This window comes from Sarcophilus harrisii, chromosome 2, assembly GCF_902635505.1.
Source record: "Sarcophilus harrisii chromosome 2, mSarHar1.11, whole genome shotgun sequence".
NCBI classification, from domain to species: Eukaryota; Metazoa; Chordata; class Mammalia; order Dasyuromorphia; family Dasyuridae; genus Sarcophilus; species Sarcophilus harrisii.
In genome coordinates, this window is record NC_045427.1 from 463232393 (window position 1) to 463259036 (window position 26644).

Sequence of the window (26644 nt, forward strand, 5' to 3'; positions counted from 1 at the left end):
TACACATAATATCTTCATGAAAGTCATAAATAAAAATGTTAAATCAGACTGATCCTTAAAATCATTAATAATTCCCACTCACTTGATGTATAATTTTGACTTTGGTAAGTCAAAGGAAGGCAACAGCAGAAAAAAAAAAATTCCATATATATAGTTATTATCCCAGATTGTTTTCCCAATTTCCTTTTTTCCTTTTCCTTCCTTTGTAATACACAAAATTCTATCACTTTTTATTCATTGCTAAGTTTTGTTTGTCTGTTTATTCTTCTTTACTTTTTCATTTATATGGTCATATAAATATATATATACTGTTTGTTGGAAACTATTTTTTCTCTTCGTTAATTCCTACAATTCATTCCAGATTTCCTCATATTCCTGATACTGCTTGATCATTAAAAAAAAAAAATTATTCTCAATTCAATTAACTTAAAAAAGACCCAAACAAACATGTCTATCTGCAAGGCAGAAAAGAAAAAGATTATATGTTTCACATATGTTACATATGAAGCCTTAAATATCTATTATTGGTTAAGAGGCAACTACATGAAAAAAGTGGATAGAATGCTGGATGTGGAGTAAGGAGGACCTTAGTTCAAGTCCAGCCTCAGACATTTATTAGATGCATAAACCTGGGCATGCACTTAACCTCTGTCTCATTTCCCTAAGTGAAAAAGGGGATAATTTACCTCCCTGAATTTTTGTGAAGGTCAAATGAAGTAATAATTTAAAAATGCTTAGCATAGTACCTGGTACATAGTAAGTACTCTATAAGTATTACCTGCTATTCTTCTTCATCATCATCATCATCGTCACTATAACACTAAGCATAAAGTCTGGCATATAGTAGGCACTTAACTAAATGTCTGTTTACTTTTTTTTCTTGCTTCTATTATGTAAACTTGCTTTTAAAAAAAACTTATAGATTCAACATTTTACTTTCAAAGCTTTCCTACCTGCCAGTTTCCTTCTGAACTTCTTTGCATTTCTGTTTTCTTCTATGCATTTAAAAAATGCTCTGAAGACCTTTTTTTTCCTTTTTCTAAAATTTGGCAAACTATTCTTACTTCTTTTGACCTCATCACTTATAAGAATCCTCCCCATATCTCCATCACATTAACGAACTGTGAGATGCTACCTGGTACAGTGGATGGAGAGGAGGTATCTGAATTAGGAAGCTTTGGGTTTAAAGTCCTACCTATTATACCTACTAGTGTTGGATGCTGAGCAAAATTACTTACATATACTCTCTAAAAAGTCTAAAATGGAGAAAAAGGGTCACTGTTTATTGGAAAAAGTTCCTCATCATGAGCACCTTAAAGAGAGGAAATCATATGTCTGGTAAACATGCACATGCATACATGTATATACCTCATAATTTATTCAAACAGCTCCCATATAACTAGCCAAGTCTCATTAGTACACAAACCCTTTCCAAGCTCATTTTCTACCCTGTTGCTATTTCCTCTTACATCTGTATATGTCTTGATATACATAGTTGTTTTATGTTGTCTCCCCTATCAACTTAAGAGCAGGGACTAAATTTTTTTTTGCTATTTTTTGTATATCCAAGTGCACAGTGCCTCTTTGAAAGTAGGAACTTAATAAATTCTTGTAAGTCTTCTGAGTGAATCTGACACAATTAAAGATCAAAAATCTCTGAGATTTCTATCTTGAGGGCGATACCTTACTCCATGCCATAGAAAGCCTTGAGGCAAAATTAGCTTGGCTGATGACTAGCAGATGAGCACTTTAAATATGTAAAACCCTTTTATAACCAATTAGCTCCAAGATCTCATTATGGTCACCAAGAAGAAGAGGTCTATCGTTCTGTCTTTGCATCCTAACTTCATCTCATATTCTTATCAGTTTTTACTCTTCAGGAAATCAATAACCAAATCAGTATTACCAATGCTTACCTAAACAGAATAATTATCTACTAATATGCTTCAATTCAACTGATTGCCTGGGCTAAACTCTCTTCCCTGACTACTATTCTTCCTGACTCCCTCCTACTTTTTTATGTCAACTTCAACTCCATCTCAGTCTACTCTGTCCACTCTGCTTTTGGAACCCCAGTTCTACTGCTAACAAATTACTCTTTACATAGAAGATATGTGCCCTACTCCTGGAAATTACTTTCTAAATTTTTATAATTAGTTTACTATGTACAGCTGTCCAGCTACTGTTTCATTATTGATTTATACTTAGGTCTTCCAAAGGTTAACAAATGCATGCTGAACTGAATTACTGTTGAATATTGAATTTGCCTTCAATTATTTGAAATTACAAACAATGCTGTTTTAAAAATTATGTATCTTTTTTTTTTTATAACAATTTCAGGGTATATTATCAACAATGGCAGTAGAGGATCAAAGGGTACAGAGATTTATGTACCTTTTATGTGTACTTCCAAATTGCTTTCCAAAAGTATCATATAAGATTATAATTTAACAAACAATAAATATATGCTTCTCTCTATATCTCTGCTAAAACTAAAGTTCACTATTAAAATTTTTTTTCCTACCAATATGATGTGCATGAGATGGTAGTGGGTTTTTTTTTAAATATGTTTATCCCATTGATTATCACTGATTGCTTATTTTTCAGGTAACGAATGATAATTTGTGTCTCCTCTTTTATAGTATCTCTTTTCAAATTATTAATAAGAAGTTGCCATTGTAGTCAACAGCATCTTATGTTTTAGATATAATATTTTTCTTTCACATTTGCTATAAATATTTGCCATAAATATTTTTCCCAAGTTATTTTTATTTCGAAATTAACCACTGTTAAGAGCTTTGGGACTGGAGTCATAAAGACTTATTTCAAATTTGGCCTAAGACATCTGAAAGGTAGGGGCCCCTGTGCAAGTTACTTAGCCTCTGTCTCAGTTTCTTCATGTAAAATAGCAACAATAATATCTCTTTTGCAGAGTTGTGAAGATCAAATGTGATAATATTTGTAAAATGACCCGCACCTCAAAATTTTAATAAAAGCTGGCTATTAATATTATTTGCTGTTGTTATATAGAAAATTATTACTTTAATGTAAACTATGCTAACTTTGTCTCTAATAACAACTCTTATTTAATAGAAACAAAGAAGTTTCCTCTCTATAAGCAGAGGAACATGATTCACATCTGAAATTTCCACACTGAAGAAAACTTCCCCTGCCTAAAATACAGATTGGCTGCTTCTTTGCATCTTACAGTTTCAGACAGCTGACTAGAGCACTTACGAGGATAACTGATTTGTCTGAGGTCACAAGGGTAGTATGTGTCAGAAGCAGTACTGGAACCCTGGTCCTCCTGATTTCTAGGGTGGCTGGTTATTCACTACACTATTCTGCTTTTCCATAACTAAGAGGAATACATAATCTCATTTTTTCTACTTTCTTATAGGATTTCTTATGCTTAACTCTTTGATCCAGGTGGAATTCATTGATATATCTGGTATAATATACATGGGTCTATTTCTTACTTCATTGCTAATCAGTTCCTCAAAGCATTTGTTTAAAAATGCATTCCAGCACCAGCCCTGAAGTCAGAAGGACCTGAGATCAAATCTGACCCCAGACACTTAACACTTCCTAGCTGTGTGACCCTGGGCAAGTTATTTAACTTAAAATGCATTCCAAGTTTTTATTTTCTATTGATTAGTCAAACAATAATATTTTGAATGTATTTGGTTAGCAATTAGTATCTCGAATGTGTTTATTGATCCATTTCTCTCTTACCAAATGGTTCTGGTGAAATCTGCTTTGTATTATGCCTTCAAAGTTCTACATTACAAGAGTACCTCTTCTAAATTTTAGCCTCAAGATCTTCCTGCATCTTACAAGAAAACCCTGTACCTATCCTCTAAGCCCCATTTGAAACAAACCCGCATTTTCTTTCTAAGAACAATTATCCTGAATTAGTACTTTTTTTTGGTAAAGCATTATTCCCAAATTCAGAATTGCTCTATAAGCTATTTGGTCAAAGTAAATGAATGGTTAATTTTGTAAATATTACTTCTCTTTCCCCCAGTGTTTGTTTTTTCATTTTATTTTCTTCTGATGATGGGATGCTAGATTTAAACCATGGGAGTAACATTACTTGCAATCAAAAGAATAAAAAAGTTTAAAATATAGTACACTTAGTTTCAATACTTGACAGCATAATTTCATATCTGATAAGAATTAATTTTACTTGAATAAGTTTTAAGTTATTATAGAGAAGCCACAGCAGATACTTACTCCATAATTAGTGGTTCATCATGAAATGTCCTATTGAAAACAGTCTTATTGTGAGGATCTGAAAGAAAAAAGTAAATTAATAGGATCAGTTATCTGACGTACTTTGACAACTAGACTCTAAAAGGAAATATCATTCTTTTTACTTCCCAATAAATATTTCTAACTTAGGTGTCCCACAAACATCTCAAATTCAATATGTCTAAAATAGATCTCTTTCTCAGACCCCACTCCTCTTTCAGATTTTCCTGCCAAAAGGCATAATCTCTGCCAAAGGGATATTTTTCTATTCTGCCAGGTCTGCAACTTCATCCTTGTGTTGCCAGAATTTGCTGTTTCTACCTTTTCAACATCTCTCACAGCTGACCCTTTCTCTCCATTCACAAAGCCACCCCCTCAATTTAGGTCTGCAGCACCAATTTTTGAAACAGCTTCCTAATTCATTTCTCTCCTCTAAGTCCCTTTCCAAACAATTTATCTTCCACACAGCTGCCAATGTAATTTCCCTTAAATGCAGACTGGGCCTATGGAGAAGAAGGGAAACTATTCCATCCCACTTTACTGCTTAGATTTGCCGCCTCATCCCAATGACCTGCTAGGTCTACTCAAGGAGAAACATTCTCATTCCATTGCTCTCTCTCTACCAATCATTAATCTATGGGAACTTATTTTACAAAGATTAACACACACCCAACACCATCATCCTCACCTGTCCCAATGACTGAACCCCTGGTTATCACTCTAGTGCTGCCTGCTCCCGTATTCTCATTCTCCTCAGTCCAACCTCTCTCCTTCCTCCAACCCCACTGTCCACCAAATCTCTAAGCTTCCTACCTCTTTCATTGTGTTCTTTGGGAGGCCTGTTCCACAGGTAACAAATGTGCTTTTGTCTTCAATATTTTTTCTTCTTGATTCGTCCGTTTTCTTTCAAATTTCTGGTAGCTGTTGTGTGACCTCTAAGACACTCCTCCCTTTTTCTCAATGAGATCAATACCTGACTCACTTTCTTCCTTTCATCCTCAACTCCTGCTGTTATACTTGGGAACTTCAATATACATATTGATGCTTCTACAAAGACCTCTTTAAGCTCCCAGTTCAATTTACTCATGGCCCAAGATTTACTCTTCCATTTTATCTCAAGCCTCACAAAGAGAAAGTCATACTTTTGATCTTGCCATCACCTATAAATTCATGTTCACCAACAATGAAAATTCTTTATCTGATTATAATCTGTTGTCATTCTATTTCTGTCTTGAACCCCCAAACCCTGTTCTCTCCTTCCTTTTCCTTTTCCTTCTCTCTTTCCCCCTCCCTCTCCCTCTCTCTCTCTATCTCCTTACTGAGACCTTAAATCCTTAAATTCTCAGTTATTTATCAGGCCATCATCCTTGCATTGGTTCCACTCTTCTCCCATGTCCATCATGACCCCATGGTGAACCAGTTCAAGTTACATCATCCCATTCTATTCCTTGCATCCTTATCCTATTGCCAATTACCCTGCCAAGCTTCAACCTTGAATAATTCTTGCCATCTACTGTCTTTGCTTATATTCACTTGCTGCTGAACCAAATGAAAACTATGCTGTCTGGGTCTACTGAAAATATATGTTGCATAAACTCAACTGTATCCTTATTGCAGCAAAGTAATCTTTTCATATTTCTTTGAATGATTATTCCACTCACCATAGGAACTTATCTAAATATTCTTAACTCTCCTCAAACCTGGCTTCCCCTCTCCCTACCATCTAGGCTGAGAACTGTACTTGATATTGACCAAAAAATTGACCAACAAGATGCCATTTTATATGTACATAGGATCATATTTTATGCCATCTTCCCAGTCAGATTACTTCTATCTTCTCCACACCCTCAATAATCTTGAATATCTTCCTATAAGCTGGCTCCTTCTTACTGCCTACAAACTGTCTATTAACTACAAACAATTCATATATCTCCTACATCCTCAAAAAAAAAAAAAAATGCTCATTTTATTCTTCCATCTCTGCTAACCTTTGTCCCATATCTCTCCTGCCTTTTGTGATTAAACTCCATGAGAAGCTCATTTACGATAAGTGCCTAAAATTCCTCTCCTCTTACATTCTTAAACCTCTACAGCAGGGCTTCTGACCTCATCGTTCAACCCAAATTATTCTCTCCAAAGTTATCAATGATCTAGTAACTGTCAAATCTAATGGTTTTTAATCATTTCTCTTCCTTCTTGATCTCTCTGTAGCTCCTAACTCCCTTCTTGATACTCTCTTTTTCTGTAGGTTAGTTAGACACTTACTTCCTCCTGGTTCTCCTCCAACTTGTCTGATTACTCCTTCTCAATTCTCTTTTGTATAACTTCTTTCAAGTGAGGCCTTTGTTTACTAATAGTACATGTTCTTCAAGGTTCTGTCCTGGTCCCTCTTTTCTTCTCCTCAATTATTTCACTCAGTGATCTCTTCAGCTTCCATAGAATTAATTAACATTTTTCTGTGCAAAAGACTCCTAGATTTCCTTATCCAACCCTAACCCTCTCTTGACTTACAGTCCTATATTTCCAAATAAATACTAGACATTTCTAACTATATGTCCTATGGACAGCTTGATTTCAACTTGTTCAAAATTGAACTAATTTATCTTCCCTTTTTAATCTTTCCAAGTTTTTGCCTCTTCCTGTTATTACTATCAGAGGCACCATCATCCTCCCAATTAGCAATACTGATAATCTAAGTATTATCCTCTACTCCTCACTATCTCTCATCTCCAATATTTAATCTGTTGCCAAGTCTTGGGCCTAAGACTTGTTATTTGGAAATATAGGACTGTAAGTCAAGAGACTTTATTTTCACTAAATATACTTCATACCTAAAATTTTCTCCCTCTACCATATGGCCTCCCTCACTTTCCAAGTCCCAGATAAAAATCCCATCATCTATATCTGATATGGAAGTGCTTTCAGTTTTTCAAATTTATAATATGACCTTTTACATCTACTTTATACATCTATTTGATGCTTACTTCATAAAAGATGTTGGTTAAATTTCAGTTTTTCCATATTGCTATCCAATTTTCTCAACAGTTTTTAATCAAATTGCTAAGATCCTTATGTTTAATAGAATACTAGATTATATGACTGATTGATCTTTAATTTCTTTTATTACTCTGTCTTGGACTTTTCTTCAGCTCTGTTTCCTAGTGATCTAGTTAGATCTTTTTTTTTTTTTTTTTTTTTTTTAGTAATCACATCAACTCTTTTAAGTTCAATTATTATCTCCAAATAGATAATATCAAAACCTATATATTTAGCACTAAATATATAGAGCTCTTCTGAACTCTAGTACTACATGACTGCTTGTAAGATATCTAAAAGTTGGATGTCTCATAGATGACTGAAAATCAACATATCTCAAAAAAAAAAAAAAACACCTTATAACCTTTCCTCCCCCAGATCCATATCATTCTCCAAACTTCCCTAATTCTATCGAGGACAGTACCATTACTATATCAGCCAAAGTTCATAACCTCAAAGTTATCCTTGACTTTTTATTCTCTCTAATTCCTGATTTTTAATCATTTGCCAAGTTTTGTAAATTATACTTCTGCACTTCCCATATTTGACTACCCTTGATCTCAGGGGCTTGATCATCTCTTATCTAGACCATTACAATATACTCCTAAGTGATTTCCCTTCTTTTAGTCTCTCCTTTCCCCATTCCATTGTCCACGTATCTGCCAATAGATTTCTTTAAGGATTGGTCTGAACATAACTTTTCAAGACCTTTCACATGCTAGCTCTTTAAATCTATTTTTCTAGACTTATTTTATATTGATCTTGTTATACTGTGTGTTTCAACCACTGTTGCACAAACTCAGTTCTCTATGTGCTATTTTCCATGCATTTGCAAAAGGTGTTTTCTATGCTGAGCATGTTTCTTGGAATCTCATTTCATTGAAGTTCAGCATGTGTTACCTTACTGAACACCCTTTCTGACCCCCTTAATTCTCTAGTTGTTACTACTGTTTCTTTCCTCAAATTATTTTGTATTTACTTAACTGTTTAAATATAGTATCTCCCAAGAAAGTATAAACTCTTTAAGTGTAGGAATTTTTGTTTATGCCTGAATACTGAGACAAGGTCATTTCCAGATATATCTTTTCACTGGGCCTAGATGAAGCTGAAGAGAAAATGAAGCTGGTAACCTGGCACAACCTTCCTTCACTTAACTCCATTGGATGTCATGTTATTATCTCTCTGATGTCGTGGTCCTCTTTAAGAATGGAGGACAAATAGCAACAACTTAGAGAAAGCTTAGTGCCTTGTCCATAACAGGGACTTAAAAAATGCTTGCTGAATCAAAAAGAATTAACTTAAGCAAGAAAACTGCATATAATACAAAACTTTTCTTAAATACAATTTTTTTCTCCGATTGTATTCTACAATGTTACCAACCTTCATTTTCTTCTGGAGAAGTGATTATATAAAAAAGAGAGACTTCCATAGGTATAATCCTTTGCCACTTTAGTTAGAAAAGTAACCTGAACATTGAATGGGGGTAAAAAGTATATAATTTCTGTTTAAATCTTATACACATAGCTAACCATAACCACAGAACTATACATCTGTGAACTAAGATTAGATTCATAATTCTATTATATTCAGGTTAAAAGTAGGAGGAACATTGCTTACTTCAATATCCACTGACAAATTATATATATAGTATATGGTATAAATATACTTACTTAATGTTTGATTTTGTCCCCAGAAGATAACAACTAATAACTCATTGTTGGCATGATTTTTGGGAAGATATGTTAAGAGGACATCCATTTGTGAATCTCCATCATAGTCACCAGGAACTACACTTGTTATCAATGAACTTTGATTCCTAAAAAATAGTTTTAAATTTTTTGTTAAGGCATATTATGGAAGGAAGCCTCTATATTTATTTTATTTTGGAGTATAATCAATGCAAAATATAAATAGATATACAACTGATATACTTTTCATACATACTACAAAGAATAATTAGAATTTTGTTTTATGGGTGGCAAGGAGGTTATATAGGCATAAGAAAGTCATAGGAGTTAAACCTGGAACCTAAGCTTAATTTTGTATTATTAAATTTAAAACACTCTTAACTGATATCTTACTCAAAGCCACAAAAAAACAACCTAGTTTTGCCTAATTTAAATTTGATTCCATCAGGTTAAAATAACTACATTTTTGTTATCACAAGATAATTATCCTTAGTGCAAAGAGTACCAGAAAAAAAAAAAAAAAGCAACAGTTCCTGCCTTCAGGAAACATTTTCTTTCTTTCTTTCTTTTTTTTTTTTTTTTTCCTGGTGAAAGGAGAAGAAGAAAGGGAGAGGCAAGAAGGAATCAAGGAAGGCTTCACTAGGCAGCATCTTGCCCAAGCAGGAATGGTAGAGTTTTGATAGAAAAATATGGCATAAAAAGTATTATTGGTAGAGGAAACAGTCTAAGTGAGACAGCAAAGGTCTGGATATGAGAGTGTGCAGGTCAGGTAAAAAAATGGGGAATGGTTCAAGTTGACTAGGGTGCATGATTTGAGAGGGACATAAGTGTATTATAAGGTTAGAAAGATTGGTTGAGACCAGCTCTTGAACTACTACGAATGTTAATTATTTTATAGATACTAAGGAATCATAGAAGATTTCTAAGTAGTGGAGTAAAGTGATCATAGCTACTCTCTGGGAAAATTAAATAAGGGCAAGAAAAGATAATAAAACATTCCCTTCTTTCAGGAAAAAGGGCTGGAAGAAACTGCATGGATAAAATGTTGCATATAATACCAGATGTATTTACTTTGTTGATAAGTTTGGCTCATTGTTATTTATTTGTTGTGGTGTTTTCTTCTTTTTCTAAAATAAGATGGTTCTCTGGGAGCAGGTTTCTTGGGGAGGTTTTCTGGAGGCAGCCTTAGTATTGGTTCAGATCAATAATCACCGCAAATGCAGTCAGGGATTAAAGTACAGTCCTTTATTGTCTCTTCCAAAATAGACCAGTTAGCTTTCTTTGGTTCCCAGAGCTCTCGTTGCTAGTCTTTTGCCTCTGCTTCTGCCAGCTTCAGCCTCTCCTCTTGCAAATCCCCAGTTCTGCCTGACTGCAGTCTCTAGCTTCTCAATCTCCTCAACTGACTCCTCCACTGACTCAGCTCCTTTTATGCTCTTTTAGAGGTATAAACTCAAAGGTTGACTCCTCCTCCAAGAGTGGGATTGTGGGAGGTGTAACTTTGTGAATCTTCTGGACTTGTGAACTCTAATGTGTGAACTCTCAAAGGTGTAAACTTAAGCATTGTTTTTATCAATTCCACTGAATTAACACCTTGTTTCAAGTTCTGGCTCATAAGAATTTGTTACATCAAAGGATTCAGTGTTTGATTGAAGGATAGGTTGGGAAATGATTATAATGTAAAAAAACAAAAAACATCAATATAAACACAAAAATATTAAAATAAAAATTAGCTCAGTAGTATTATGTAAAGTAAACTGGAAGGACACTTAATAGTGAGAGATAGAACAGAGAAACAGAAGGTCAGAATAAGAAGTTATAACAATAATAATGTAGGCAAGAGGAAATGAGAATTTAAAACTAAGAAAGTAAAATAGGAAATATAAATGATGGGATGGAGGTGAAAGGCAAACAATAGTGAAGAAGAAATCATGTGTGAGAAAATATCAAAAAGGAAGAGGCAAGATGATGCTGAAATTTCAAACCTAAGTACTTGGGAAGGTGCTGATACCCCTAATTAAGATACTTTTTTTTTTTTGGGGGGGGGAAGGGGAAGGAGGAAGGAACAAAGGTATTTTGTATGTTTGTTTGTTTTGAGGCAGTGGTAGGGGAAATAACAAGGAATTTAGCTTTGGATAAAATTTCAGAAAAATAACAGTATTATATGTGGAAACATTAATAAGCAATTGGGACAGTGGGACTGGATCTCAGAAGAGAAGTTGGTGCTAGAGATACAGACCAGAGAGTTTTCCACAAAGTCATCTATTGAGGCTATAGTACCTCTCAAATTGGCTAAGATGTCAGGAAAGGATGATAAATATTGGAGAGAATGTGGGAAAACTGGGACACTATGCATTGTTGGTGGAGTAGTGAAATGACTCAATCATTTTGGAGAGCAATCTGGAACTATGCCCAAAGGGCTATAAAACTGTGCGTAACCTTTGACCCAACAGTGCCATTACTGGGTCTGCATCCCAAGGAAAGCATAAAGAAAGGGAAAAGACCCACATGTGCAAAAAAGGTACCAGCTTCTTTTTGTGGTAGCAAAGAATCGGAAAAGGAATGATGCCCATCAACTGGGAAATAGCTGAACAAGTTGTGGCACATAAAGGTAATCAAATATTATTGTTCTATAAAAATGATGAACAAACTGATTTTAGAAAGGCCTGGAAAGATTTGCATGAACTGACACCAAGCGAAGCAAGCAGTACTAGGAATACATTGTACATAGTAACAGCAAGAATATGTGATGATCAACTATGAAAGACTTGGTTCTTTTCAATGGTTCAGTGATCCAAAGGAATCCCAAATGACTTTTTTTTTTTTTTTTTTTTTCTTACTAAGGCAAGTGGGATAAAGTAACTTGTCCAGGGTCACACAGCTACGAAGTGTTAAGTGTCTGAGACCAGATTTAAACTCAGGAACACCTGACTTCAGGGCCCATATTCTATCCACTGAGCTACCTAGTTACCCCTCCCACCCCAAAAGACTTTGGACAGAAAATGCCATCTGCAACCAGAGAAAGAAGTAAGGAGAATGAATGTAAATCAACACATGCTATGTTCACTTTTTTCTGCTTTTTTCCCCCCCTTTCCCATGGTTTCTTTCCATTTGCTCTGATTTTTCTCTCCCAACATAATTCATAAAACAATATGTATTAAAAATAAACTAAAAAAAATCATAATCATTAGGATACAGTAGTAAACAGATGTTGATGCCTCTTTAGTGTCATTTCCACTGATAAAATCCTATCAATTTCTGATGTTGAACCATTTGATAGTGCCAAGGACTTTGGAGGTAAGATTTTTTTCCCCTTTTCTGTATCTTCAGTAGTTGTGGCTAAAGCATGTGCGGGAGCAGTTACTTGGCTGCATCTCAGTAAGAGTTGAGCCCCAGGATGGTAACTAATGCATCAGGCTGGAAATATTGCCATTACTAAGACTCTTGGGTTCAAAGTACCCTGAGTAGGGGTAGGGGAAGTTATTAAATTGGGGAGCTAATTATCAAGTTTTCAGTGAGAGCATTTACAATTTGGAAATTGGCAATGCTTTGAATAAAGGCTTAAATTATTGCTTTGTTAAGTGTAGATTTAAGAAAGTGATAGATAAAATGTTAATGTAGACTAAACTTAAAATGAGAGGACTTGGTAGTTAAGGTGATAGTGATAGTTTGAGCTGTTTGGTACATGCTGCTTTTTCTCTTTCCTGTTTCCTTGCTGTTTCAGATAGGTTAGTTGGCTTGTTCTGTGAGGATCCACAGGTTGTCAGTTGATGGGAAATGTGAATCTTTAATTCAAGGAACCACCTTCTCACATGATGGCTGTGTAGGTTAGATTAGAAGCAGAACTAGTCTTGGGATACAATTCAAGTCCTAGGTTCTTGTGCTTATCTATTTGTTTGTGGCAATTAGTGGTGATTATGAGGAAGTTCTTCTCCAATGATGGTTTCTTTCTTCAATGATGCTCGTGGGAGTTGGGCTGGAAGCAAGTCTGATAGTTTGAGGGACTCAATTATTCCTAAGGCTCTTGGGTTCAGTTGTCTGTTTTAGGCAGCAGGGGGAGATACTAATTAAGGTAGTGGTGATGGTGGTTTAATTTGGCTGGCATATAATACCTCCTGTCTCTCCCTTGGGATGCTCAACTGCTTCAGCTAGTGTGGTCAGCCTGCCAATGTGGCTTCTTCCCTCCTCCTTTCCCGTTTCCCACGCCTGCACCTTAAACTCCTAACTTAAGTTTAGTCAAACAACAAACATTTACCAAATGCCTATTATCTCTTTTTAATCATTCCCCTTCATCATTTCCCTCATTACTATGCTTTCTTGAAATTTCCCCATCAGAATAGAAAATTCCCTTTAATCTAATAAACACCCAATATATTCATATTTTCTCCTTATGAAACCAACCAATTTCTTTCTTCTTTCTCCCACCGGTTTGGCTGATATCAGTAAAATTTTAGTATGTCCCCATAAAATCTTTTCTTTCTTCTAGTCACTTTGTGACAAATATGCTGGAAACTATCTTCTATTCTTTTTGTATATTATCCAGTGCTAATACAATAAAATGAACAATCAGTGCACATCTTAATTTACTCTTTTTAGTACTGAGTGTACCATCTCTCATGCCTCTTGGTGAATTATTGGATTCTTTCTTACTTAAAGATTTACACTTACTAGATCATTCTAACTAGCTTCTGATTGCTGTTATCTAATGGATTTCAAAGTCATTATCCTTCCTTTCTCAAAAAGTTCAATATTTAACTCATGGTCTTCATCTCTTTCCTACCTCTGCCTTTTTTTTTTTTTTTTTTAAGGAAAAAAGGAAGAAGTTTCCAAGTGATCATTTCCATTTTGTGGGGCCCTCCCAAGATATCTTGTGGTTTACTGGCTAGATTTCTTTCTTAAGGACCATGGCTTGAACCAAAACCAATCTGATTCTTATGGATAGGCCACCAATAGATTCCAGGCAAAGCCCCTTTTGTCCATTGTTTGGGTCCTGATGAACTCAGAATGTAAATAGAAATTATTTCTGCTTAAGCCTGAAACACTGAGGGTCTTCTCCTCCAAGATTTATTTATTTTTTAGATTGCTGAGTTTTTTTGGGGGGACTAGGTGAAAGAGAAGATTCTTTCCCACAATTGCTACCTAGCCTTAATCACTGAATGGGTGTAACCTCAGTCAAACTGAGACCTATGGAAGACCTTAGCTTAAAAAGGCCAAGGTCTCCTATTGAATCCATCACCATCTCCAATTATCCTGATCTATATCTTGCCACTGGATGACTCTGGAAGGGAAAGTGAGGCAGGTGACCTTGCACAGCCCTCCTTCACTTAAATTCAATTCACTTGCATGTCATGGCATCACTTTCCTGATATTATGGTCCTCTTTGAAAATGGAGGACTGACAACAGGTTTCTGCTCTTATACTTGGAAGCTTGAATCTACACTCTAAAATCATCTCAAATATTCTGATCTCTCAAGTCATTAATTTCCTCAGTTCCAATGTATCTACATTTTCAATATACTAAACCATACAGATTGTGACACCGATATTCACTGTGAACACTGTAAATCTCTTCACATCATACCTTATTCTCTTCTTCCTGACTCCAGTCCCTGGTGAAAAGTTGATCTTTCTCCTTGACAAGGCCAACTTTTCTGCATGTATCCTATATCTCATCTCCTTCCATCTTCCAGAGTAGACTGTTCCTTTGATCATCCTGTCTCTCTAATCTTCAATCTCTTTTTATGTAAGGATTTTTTTTTTTTCTGGTATCTTTCTTCATCCTGAAAATAACTACAAAACCCTATACCCTTATATCCTCTCAAGCTACAATCTCTCTTTCCTTTCAGGGCCAAATTCTAGAAAAAGTTATCTGCATTCTTTACCTCCACTACTCCTCTTACCCACATTTCAGTCCTTTGCAATCCGGCTTCCTACATCATCAAAAAACTGAAAATTCTCTCAAAAATAACTGATAATCTCTTAGTTGACAAATCTGATGGCCTTTTCTTATTATTGCTATATAGAATTCAATATGATCAAAGATTCTCTTCGTGGTTCCTCTCTCCAAAATTTTGTTTTGTTTTGTTTCTTTTGGAAGCATTTGGAGTTAAGTGATTGCCCAGGATCATACAGCTAATAAATGTCTGAAGCCAGATTTGAATTGTCCTCTTGTCTGAGCAGGGCCAGTGTTCTACCCATTGTGTAACCTAGTTGCACCCCCCCTCCACCCTTTTTAATTTTAAACATTTTTTTTCTTCTCTTCATTTCCTCCCTACTTGAGAACTCATCACCATTATTCACTATTTCATCTTTTATTACCTATCCCCTATGATTATAAACAACCCAATTCTCTACTCTCAGTCTTCTACTCCTTTCCCAATGAGCTCATAAATTTCCTTTTCTCTAGATAACTCCTAGATCTCCACTAGATATCCACACTAGTCTTTTTCCTGAGTACTCTTTACTCCTATACATTTCATGCATTTTTTACTCCTGTACATTTCAGGCACTTCAATTGCCTATTGGACATTTGCATTTCCTCTTTTATCTTCCTATCCTCTGAACTTGTTTACGAGCATCAACATCCTTCTAATCATACAGCTTTATAATCTTGGCATTGACTTTCACTCTCTTCTCCTCACCCCACATATCAAATTAGTTGCCAAATTTTATTATTTTCACCTTTGCTACATCTCCTGTATCTACACCTATCTTTCTACTCATACAATTTCCCCTAATTTATATTTCCCATTGCCTCACATTGGATTTTTGAACCACTTATTAACTAGTTTCCTGTTTCAAGTCTTTTCCCTCTCCAATCCATCTTCCACATGTCTGTCAATATGATTTTCCTTAAGGACAGGTCCCTGCTATTCAATAAATTCTGATGGCTTCCTTTTTTCTCTAGGACCAAATATAAGTTTCTCTAATTTTTAAAGCCCTTCACAAATCACCATCAACTTCTCTTTCCAATCTTTTATTATGTATATTACTTCCTACCCCAAAATCTGTGCTCCGTCCAGGCTAGCCTTTTTGATCTTTCTTCTCTCCAGTTGTGTATCTTATTATTTCTTTATATTGTCCTCTATTCTTTCCTCATTTGTTCCAATCTCTGAAGAAACAGTGGCTCTACTACTTGCTAAGAAAAATTCCTCTACTTGGGTTCAACCTAAACTCTATCTCATCTCTGAATATCCCCCTCTAATCACTCTTTTACTAGCTCTTTCCCTACTATACACATCCATAACTAGGTCTTCCTGATCCTCCTCAATTTTCACTTAATTTTGCCACCCCTTTAAACTTTCTCAATATAGCTTACCCTTCAGAACCAAATTCCTAGAAAATGCTTTCTACTTCTCATCACTTCCATTCTTCTATACCTCTCATTTTTATCTTATATTCTGGCTATTAACCAAATCATTTGAGTAAAATAGTAAACCAATATTTGCTTAATCAATGAAATTAGTATTCTTTTCTTGATTCTAATTCTTCTTGATCTCTCTGCAGCTTCTCTGTTGACTACCTAGTTCTCCCTGTCACAATGTTTTCTTTTGCTTCCTGTATGACTACTTCTTTTTAGTCATTTTTGATAGATAACTTTCAATGTCCTGCATATAAGTGTAGCTGTCCTTAAAGGTTATCCAAGTTTTCTCTTTTCTCCTTATAGTATTCTCAGAGGATATCATTAATTTCAATGGATTCCATTTACTATAACCAAAAGATTAGCAAATTTGTATTGTCTGGCCCAAATCCCTCTCCTGAACTCTAATTCCACATCACCTACACCTACTTAGATATCTCCAACTGGTCATCTCGTGGGTAAACTCAATGTCCCCAAAACAGAATGCATTTTATCTTATACCTCCAAACCACACCTCCCTCAAGCTGCATATGATCTCTTAAAGGCAAAATCATCCTTCCAATCAACCAGGCTTGCAAACTAAGAGTGATTCTTAACTCCCATCTTTCTTTCATTTCCCTCTCCCAATCTAAATCAGTTGTTCATTCTTGATTCTTGTTAATTGTGCCACCATTAATTATATCTTTTGGAGTTAATCCCCATCTCTTCATCATTATATTTCTCCTTCTCCCTGCACCTTCTTACCCACATATTTTCTTGCTTGGATGTTGTATTAGTTTCCTAAATGGCTTCCCTCTCCTCTCTTCAACACATCATCCAGGTATTTGTCAAAATCATCTTTCTAAAATAGTTTCCTGATCATGTCACTGTCTTACTCAAGAATCTTTAGTGGTTCTCTACTGATGCCTGGAAAAAATAAAAATCCCCTTGGTTTGGCATTTAAAGTTCTTCATGATCTGGTATTATCAACCTTTTCATTTTTATTTCACATCACATCTCCTCTATACATCAGATACTTCAGCCAAACTGATATACTCACTGTTCCCTCTTCCCTCTTTTCCAAATTGCATCTCTTGCCTTTGGCCTGGAATGCACTACCTTACTCATGTCAATCCCTTATAACATGGATTCTTAACTTGGGGTTTATGAACTTTTCAATAAATATATCATTTTGGGGTTATTGTATATGTTTCATTTTATACATATAAAACTATCATTTTGAGAAGGGGTCCAGAGGTGTCGCTAGATGGCCAAAAGGCTCCATGACTCAAAAAAATGTTGAAAAACCAATATTGAGGGGTAGAGCCAAGGTGGCTGAGTGAAGCCAGAAGCTACTCAAGCTCTCCCAGTTTTCCTTCAAAACCACATGAAAACAAGCCTCTGAACAGAGTCTGACAGAATGAAACCTATCTCCAGCTCAAGGTAGATTAGAAGATGTTTAGGAAAAGTCAGTCTTGCTAGGGTGTAAAGGGGTACTCAGCCCAGCTCAGATGGAATCTGGGAAAGCCAGTTAAACATAGCAGATCAGCAACTAAGACCCTTAGTTATAGCTCATTTAGTAGAGGAGAAAAGTGGGGAAACCACCAATCCCAGCTGAAAAGGCTAATTCTGGGAAACTGAACTATTTCCTGGAAAAAATCAGGCAAAGCTAACCTCTGCTATGAGCAAAACACCAAATACAAGGCGCCCCTGTGCTTAAAGCCAAGACTCAGAGCTGCACCAGTAGCTTGGGACAGTACCCCCTTTACCCCAAGAGCAGAGCTTGATCATCAAAGTCACAAAAGAGGAAATACAAAAAAAGAAAAGAAAATGAACAAGAAACAGAAAAGAACCTTAACCACAGAAAGCTATTATGGTATCAGGGAAGATCTAAACACCAACTCAGATAAGGACAAAATGACTACAGAGGAAATCTCAAAGAGTGATATGAATTGATCTCAGGTCCAAAGAAGCTTCTTAGAAGTACTCATAAAAGATTTTAAAAGGCAGATAAGAGAGGTAGAAGAAAAAAATGAGAAAAAAAAAAGAGAGGTATGCAAGAGAATCAACAGCTTGGAAAGGAAGGCAATCTCTTAAAAAATACAATTGGCCAAATAGGGGAAAAAAATCCACCAAAGAAATCAATTCCTTAAAAAAGAAAACATATTGGAATCCAAAAGTATCATCTACTACAGGAAACCTTTCCTCACAGGGAGGGGAGCAGGTACACTTCAAATATATCTCTTTTATTCAATCTTTTTAAGGTTTGGGTTTCTAGGTCCATTTTGAATTTTATTTTCCATCCTTTTGCTTTTTAGAATATATTATACCATTCCCTTTTGTGGTTTCTGACAATCTTATATCATTTGAATTTCCATTCCTTTTTCAAAGTCTTTTCCCAGGTTACATTTTGTTGTTGTTGGAACAGAAATTTAGTCGTTATGTATCTTGAAGTTTGAAGCATACTTTTTTCTGTAAGTGAACAATAGACTTTTTTTCTATTGGAGTTTTTTCTGCATTCAGAAGTTCTGGGCAGGTTTTATTTTATTTTTTTCCGGGGTGGGGAGAGGGGAATTATATTATTTCTCCTACTATGATGTTCAGATTTTTTTCTTTCTTTTCCTTTTTTTTTTGTCATGTTCTTTTGGGAGGCATATATGCTAAGTTGTCGCTAAATATTCTATCTTCAAGATCAATGTTTTTAGCTTGTAAAAGGATATGTTCTCACATCAGATGTATCAAACTCAGAAGGTGAAGCCTGCAAAATTGCTAGAACCAAATTAAATGGACAGCTGTAACAATTGGAAAATCTTTAACAGAAATAAATACATATATAATACAACATAGGTAATGTTAACTTATGGTTTTCTGAGTTGATATTCAGCCTGGCAGAGATCTATTTTTATTTGAATTGTCCTGTAAATACTTTATATTATTGCTTTTTGTTTCTTTTCTTCAGGATTCCCTTTTCTTCCAGTAAAGTTTTATTCCCAATCTGTTGTTATCTTTTTTTTTCTTCCATGGAGAGACTTAGGTTTAAGTTTTTCTACTCTGCTAATTATTTCTGCTTTGTGGGAAATAAATTCTGGTATTTGTTTCTGTTTAAATTCTTTTTTCAAGGTTCTGATTTGACTCTCAGACACTCTGGAACATCCTGCTATATATATTCTGTGTCTTGGGGGAATTCACAAAGTTCCATCAGGTAGTAATAAGATTCCCTTTATCTTACAAAATTTATTTAGATATGTTTTCAATTTTCTATACTAATTTAAATAAGTATATTCCCGATAATTTCTTTGTTTGGACTCTAGGTTTTAATTGAAATTTTTTCCTTCCTGATCTTTAGTAGTTCTATTTTTTCCCTTTACATTCCCCTTTTGTTCACTTTCTTATTCTTCTTTGTGCATACATTGTTGAGAGCTAATATCAAAACTATTTCAATCTTCTCTTTCCTTAGCGAATGTACACAATACTTACTCCAACAATCTGTATTCTTTAATTCTATGGTAGATCCGAGTGTGTTTGCTGCTTTCTGCAGGATTGTAGAGGTGGATTGTATATCTTGGGCAGAGTTTCAGTTATCCAGGGCTCCCTAACCTGGAGGCTATTAAATGTAGTGCATAGTCCCCCGCTCCTATATCTTCCACTCCTTTGTAAATGGCTGGACAGAGCTTGTTGAAGCAAAATACTAGGGTAGAAGAGGCTCAGATGTACCAGCAAAGACTTCATGATGAGGAAAACTCCTGAATGGTCCCACAGCACAAGCAGGTAGGTCAGTCTGTGTGCTCCATTGGAATGTAGAGGTTGATGGAAGATGGTGTTGAGTAAGTGTAGTGATCATTCATAAAGTTGCTCCTTTTGAGAAAGTTGAAGATAGTTGTACTTGCTCTATCTCTGCCTCATAATTCTGCTTTTGGGGTTGTTTGGTTTTTGTTGTTAGTTTGTTTTTATGAGAGTTAATAGATACAGGAGAAAATGTCCAGACTCTATTTTCTGATCATATGATCTGCAGATTTATACAGGAAATTCTTCCTAATTCCCCTAATTGTCAGTGCTTGTTTTTTTCTTCAAATTATCTTGCATTTATTTATGTAAATGCTATATCTTCCCAACAGAATTTAAGTTCCATTGTTTTTCTTTTTTCTTTTTTTTTATGGATATAAAATATTTTGTAAACTTTATTTATTTATTTATTTTATTTAATAGCCTTTTATTTACAGGATATATGCATGGGTAACTTTACTGCGTTAACAATTGCCAAACCTCTTGTTCCAATTTTTTACTTCTTACCCCCCCACCCCCTCCCCTAGATGGCAGGATGACCAGTAGATGTTAAATATATTAAAATATAAATTAGATACACAATAAGTATACATGACCAAAACGTTATTTTGCTGTACAAAAAGAATCAGACTCTGAAATATTGTACAATTAGCTTGTGAAGGAAATCAAACATGCAGGTGTGCATAAATATAGGGATTGGGAATTCAATGTAATGGTTTTTAGTCATCTCCCAGAGTTCTTTCTCTGGGCGTAACTGGTTCAGTTCATTACTGCTCCATTGGAAATGATTTGGTTAATCTCGTTGCTGAGGATGGCCTGGTCCATCAGAACTGGTCATCATATAATTATTGTTGTTGAAGTATATAATGATCTCCTGGTCCTGCTCATTTCACTCAGCATCAGTTCGTGTAAGTCTCTCCAGGCCTTTCTGAAATCATCCTGTTGGTCATTTCTTACAGAACAGTAATATTCCATAATATTCATATACCACAATTTATTCAGCCATTCTCCAACTGATGGACATCCATTCAGTTCCATTGTTTTTCACTGTCTTTAGGTCCCTAGTACTTTGTCTTTGCCAGGTGCTTTAAAAATGGAATGACTGCCCAAATTAGTATGATACTGAAAGTTCAATTTAAACTTTTTCTCCAACATCAATTTTAAAATTCAGAATCCAAGTCAGACAAAAAAACACATCATACAGAACATAGTTTAACCAATTACTTCCCAGGTATCAGTTCATAAACATATAGTATTTTATAGGAAGAGAGATAGATACTTACTTCATGGATAGTGTTACTTTTGGTTTAAAATATGGTTCCTTCTGGTCTGCCAGAAAGATGATTAAATCATTTCCTAAAAGAAGTAAGAATTATGTTAGAGAAGCCTTGAACAAACATATTTGGGTAGCAAATCACAGTAATGGTTGGCTCTGACACTTTTATAAAAAAAGTTTTAGACACTATTTTCAATAGTACTCTTTCAGGCACTATTGTTCAGGAAGGCGCTATTCTCACTATTTCTTCCATTTTATGTACACCTCCAGGGATATTTAAAACCAATTTGTCACTCTAATGGGATAAGGATTCTTGTATAATATGCCATTACATTTTCAGTTTTCAAAGCAAGAGACAAATGGACAGGAAGAACCACATAAGAAGGTAAAAATACATTATTAACTAAAGATAGCTTCTATCAGGACTTAGAATATCTCATTCTAACAACAGAAATTCATTAAAATTTATCATACCTGTGGCTATATTATGGGCCAAGCCTTGCCCTTAAAACATAGCAATAAAAATAGACTGATAAAACTTATCAATCATGTCTTAATCCTTTCTTTTACTCCAGAATTATAAAGGGGTTCTATTGTATTTGATTAATTGTAAAGTTATCTTTAAGTACTTGACCATAAAAAGACTTATCTAAACTACTTGAGGAAGGTACAGTAGTGAAATGTAGCCTTGAAGTTGGGAAGGCCTGAGCTCACATCCTATCTCTAATATATACTAGCTATGTGGTCATAGGTTAAGTCACAGCTTCTCTCAGTATTAAATTCAATTTTCTCAGAATGTTGCATATAAGTTGTCATACACATGGTGGAAAGAGTCTATATTGGAGTTACCTCACAGTAATGAAATCACACCTAGAACCATAAAGTATTTAACATGGTACAATGCACAAAAAGGAGACACTCAAATTGCTAACTGATATTTTTAAAATTTTAATTGCTTTATATTTGTATGTTTATTGACTCACCACACCTTGTAAACAACAATAACAAAAATTTAAAGTGACTAACAATTTCTTTACTTCCTATAAGAAGTTGAATCAAAGGGGAAATGCCTGGAATCTAAGAAAATCTGGAGTCCCACTGAGGGTCATAAAAAACCTTACTTTGGGATGTTATTCCAAATATCAGCTCTTGGCTGAAGCCAATTTCTCCTTTCTTTAATCTTAAATTAAAATATTCCCTATGCTGATAAATTATCTTCAAAATTTAGAAAGAGTCTGATTAAAGAGCTGAATATCTTAGGAATCACAAATCTGACATGGGTATTAGGAGTAAATAAAATTAGGATTCAGGAGAAATTAAGAGTCTTCTTCTAGAAGGAACACTAGATATGTAAGTTTTAGGGATGTTTCACAGCCTATAGACCAAATCTTTAAGGATCTAAATATCAGGAAAATATATGGCATTAAACTATGAGAATCTATGGCTAAGGAGAATAATTGTTGGAGAATAATTCCAAGGAAGAAATGGGTATCACTAGGATGGCTGAGGGAATTATATTCTTAAGTGTCAAGATGAAAGCAAAGGATATCGAATGTGAACATGGGAATGTTATTAGAATTTTAAAATATGAAGGCTGGAAAATTATATAGTTTGGAGATTTTAAAGTGTAATATCCTCCCTTTATAGAAGAGGAAAATGTGGCCTACACAGATGACTTGCCTAAAGTAACATAGCAAGTTAATAACAGAGTCAAGATTAGAATAGAACATGACTAGAATTAATAGGACCAGAATATTGAAAGTTGGAGGGGGGAGGAAATCGTGAGGAAGGATGGGCTTCTAGGGTTTCAGAGAACAAAGTTGAGAGAAAGGCTGTATTGGCCCTGGTTATTTCTGGAAGTTGGTGGAGGGAAAGAGAAGGCAATTTCTAAGGACAGAGAGGAGCCATTAAGGCTCCTAGCATAGGCCTAGGGATGAAGAGACTAGGGATGAAGAATCTAAGGATTAAGAATTAAGAATAATTCTTTTAAGAATTAAGGACTATGAAAACTATTAAGAATCCTTAGCATAGGCTGGGAAAGAGAAGAAGTTTTTAAGGGATAAGATTGAGAATTGGGAATGGAGGAACAGTAAAGAAAAAAAGACAAAGATGGGGCTGAGAGTGAGAGGCTGAGGAAAGGGAGGCTATTAAGGTCTCAGCAGAAGGATGGGGACTGTAGGATCAGGCAGTGAGATTAGACACAAGGGCTCTGAGATTAAACATGGAGAGTGCTCTAAGGATGGGTAGAGGTCTTTCTGAAGAATGGGGTTGAAAGTGAAGGCAGGGAAGGAGACTGTCATCGTTTAAGCAAGGAGATCCAGATTCTGTCAGGGATCAGGTGAGGGGCAGAGAAAGCAGGAGGATGAAGATGGTAGAGGCAGGTAGTGGTAGGGGCAGGGAGAAAGGGGCTGTCAGGGACTAGATTGGAGACAGGTATTGTCAAGGCTCTGGAGCTGGGAGGAGGCAGAAGGGGGCTGCCAAAAGTATGGAGATGATGGAGATGGGAAATGGGACGATCAGGAAGATGGTCCAAGAAAACTGTGCTAGCAAAGGGAACTGTGAGAATCTGAGTTTAAAAATGCAGAGTCGTGAGTTCCTGGAAATGGGTGGGAGTAGGGATGGGGTCTTTTGAGGACAGGGAAGTGGGGGAGGGAAATGCGATGGGGAGGATAAGGAAAAAGTCAGGAGGGCACCAGGATGGTAACAGAAGGAGCTGTCAGGAGGCGACACTGACTTTCCCGCAGCACGAACAGGTCCGTCTGCTTGTCCGAGTTGAAGTCCCCGAAGGCGGCCACGGTCCCCCAGGCCTCGGGGCCAAACAGCTCTCCCGTGACGTTGTGCAGCGCTCCGGCGGGGCCCGGGCCCACGAGTCCCAATCCCAGCAGCTGAGCCAGCAGCGCCCAGGCGCCCAGGAGCCGGCCGGCGGCCGCCGCTACCATCGCTCAGCCGTGCCGGCGGCCTGCCCTCTCCGATCTGTCAGCGTCTCCTACCCACTCCCAGAACCCGAGCCCGGCCCCGGTGCCGGCCCAGGCCTGGCAGCGCCTCCCGGCAGCGGCCAAGCGTCTAATCTCAGCTGCACCGGAAGCAGCGTCACAACACAGCGCCTCCGTCTCCGCTGTCCCCGGACCGGAGCGCTCGGTGTCTCCCCGGCCACCCCAAGAGGGATTCCCCGGGAAGAAAAGCCGGTCCAAAACACTTCCGGGAGGGGCCCCTTTTGCGACACTGTCGCGCGTAGACTTGGAGAGGGGGCGGAGCAGGAGGCGGGGCATGCGCGGAGGGGCGGCTCTGGGGAGGGTGCCTAGGAGGTTGGATTTGGGCAGCCTGGGGACACATTGACCTGGGCAGCAGCGAAGGCGACGGCGGCGTCGGCGGCGTCGGCGGGAGCAGCAGCGGAGGTCGGGGTAGCCATGACAGGGGAGAAGGGGCTCATGGCTGACGTCAGCTGGAAGGTCCTAGAGCGGAGGGCCCGCTCCAAGCGTTCAGGTTTGGCACGCGGGCAGCCCCGTTCTTGGAAATAAGTGTGGCCTCTATTTGCTCCCCAAAAGCAGCGCGCAGTTGCTGCCGGGGTGCCTCCAGAGCCCGCGACGCCCCCAAAGTCAGGCGGTAGCCCCATTTTTAGAAATAAGTTTATCCCCTGAGGCTCCCCGAAATCTGCTGATGGCTTCATTTTTAGAATTGTTTGCCCCTTGTGTCTCTGCCTTCCCTCTAGTCATCTGATTGCCCCATTTTTATCAATGCTTGCCCCCTGTGATTCTTTCCAGCACCCCGAAATCAGGCGACGGTTTCATTCTTAAGAAATAAGTTTGAACCTTGTGTCTGTCTCCACATCAACAAATTAGCTATTTTTAGAAATAATTTTGCCCTCCATGTCTTTCCAACTCCACGAAATCAGGCGACGGCTATATTTTTAGAAATGTTTTTCCTTTGTGACTCATTCCAGCTTCCCAAAATCAGGCAATAACCCCATTCTTAATAAATAAGTTTGCCTCCACTCTCTCCTTCCACCCCCATTGAACTGATGACTTCATTTTTAGAAACAAATTTGCCCCCTGTGTCTCTCCCCACCTCCTCGAAATCAGGCGATGACCGAATTCTTAAGGAACACAGCTTCTTGTTTCAAGTTAACTGATCGCTCCATTTTTAGAAATAAGTTTGCCCTCTATTTCTTTCTTTACCTCCCCAAAGTCAGGAACGGTCCTCATTCTTAGTTTGGTCCTTTTTGTCTCTCTCCATTTCCCCTCCTTTAAATCAACTGATGAGCCCATTTTTAGACGTTTATTCCATGTCTCTCACTCTACCTACCCGAAATCAAGTGACATCTCCATTTTTAGAAATAGTTTTGCACCTGGTCTCATACCCCCTCCCGAAAAATCAGCCTGTTGTCCGATCTCTTTAAAATAATTTGCCTTCTATCCCTCTCCCCATCCTGAAATTTCTTCTTTTTTTTTTAACCAACAAAGATTGCCCCTTCTTTCTATTCCTTCCAAATATGGATAGTTTGATGTCTCTGGAAACTGCATACTACTTTACCCTAAATAAAGACGCTGCTGCCCTCTCTGCCCCTGAGTGCTCCTGGCCATCTGTCTGTTTCTCCAAGATTAGAAATAAAGTTGCTCACTGGACCATCCACTCCCCATAAGTTAGGGCACCAACTTAATTCTTAACTATGAGATTTTCCTCTATCTTTTAAAATAATCTAATATTTATTAAGTTTCTCCTATGTGTCAGGTGCTGTGCTAAATATTAGACATGCAAAGGAAGAAAAAAAAAAGCAGTCCCTTTCCTCAGGAAGTTTACAGTTTAATGCAAACAACTATCTGCAAGGGATATATACAAAACTGTATTTTGTAAGGTTTGCTCAATTTTTGGAAATAAATTTGTCCTTTGGTCTCTCAACTTCCCTAGAATTCAAGTAGCTGAACTGTTGTAAAAAACAACAAAATAAAATAATTCAATCCCCACCTAGTCTTTCACCTCCCTTGCTGCATAGAAGGCATTAAGTGACTGCCCTTAGGAAAAATTATTTCTTTCAGATCCACATTCCCCTAGAAAAGAGGCTGCTTCTATTATCCTTGGAAATAAAGAGCCAGTTTTTTAGGCTTTCAGGTCTTTTTCTAACTTCCTCTTACTTTCTTAAGTGTTCTATGCCCAGGTGAAGGAAAATTAAGTCATGAGCTTCTAAGGAGCTCAGAATTGGGCCAGGTTAGGTTATATTTTCCCACAGAATTTAGTAATTCAAGGGCATGATGGTGGAAATTGTCCTGTTCCTCT

The 26644-nt window shown here is 36.8% G+C and overlaps 2 protein-coding genes across 7 annotated transcripts in view; one reads left to right on the forward strand and one right to left on the reverse strand.

Annotated features, from left to right (window-relative positions):
• ITFG1 (integrin alpha FG-GAP repeat containing 1) overlaps window positions 1-24572 on the reverse strand; it is a 276139-nt gene extending 251567 nt beyond the window's left edge. Inside the window, exons 1-4 of one of the 2 annotated variants that reach the window (XM_031954433.1) lie at window positions 24108-24572; window positions 21381-21453; window positions 8961-9106; window positions 4237-4294 (exon numbers count right to left, since the gene is read on the reverse strand). In XM_031954433.1, coding sequence (XP_031810293.1) covers window positions 4237-4294; window positions 8961-9106; window positions 21381-21453; window positions 24108-24312 — 482 coding nt within the window. In that variant the 5' untranslated portion in view covers window positions 24313-24572. The remainder of the gene's footprint in view (window positions 1-4236; window positions 4295-8960; window positions 9107-21380; window positions 21454-24107) is intronic. The other variant, XM_003757229.4, reaches the window with a different exon arrangement.
• Window positions 24573-24642: 70 nt separating this feature from the next.
• PHKB (phosphorylase kinase regulatory subunit beta) overlaps window positions 24643-26644 on the forward strand; it is a 254816-nt gene continuing 252814 nt past the window's right edge. The window contains exon 1 of one of the 5 annotated variants that reach the window (XM_031954432.1): window positions 24643-24856. In XM_031954432.1, the coding sequence (XP_031810292.1) occupies window positions 24781-24856 (76 nt within the window). In that variant the 5' untranslated portion in view covers window positions 24643-24780. The remainder of the gene's footprint in view (window positions 24857-26644) is intronic. The other 4 variants (XM_031954430.1, XM_031954428.1, XM_031954429.1 and 1 more) reach the window with 4 other exon arrangements.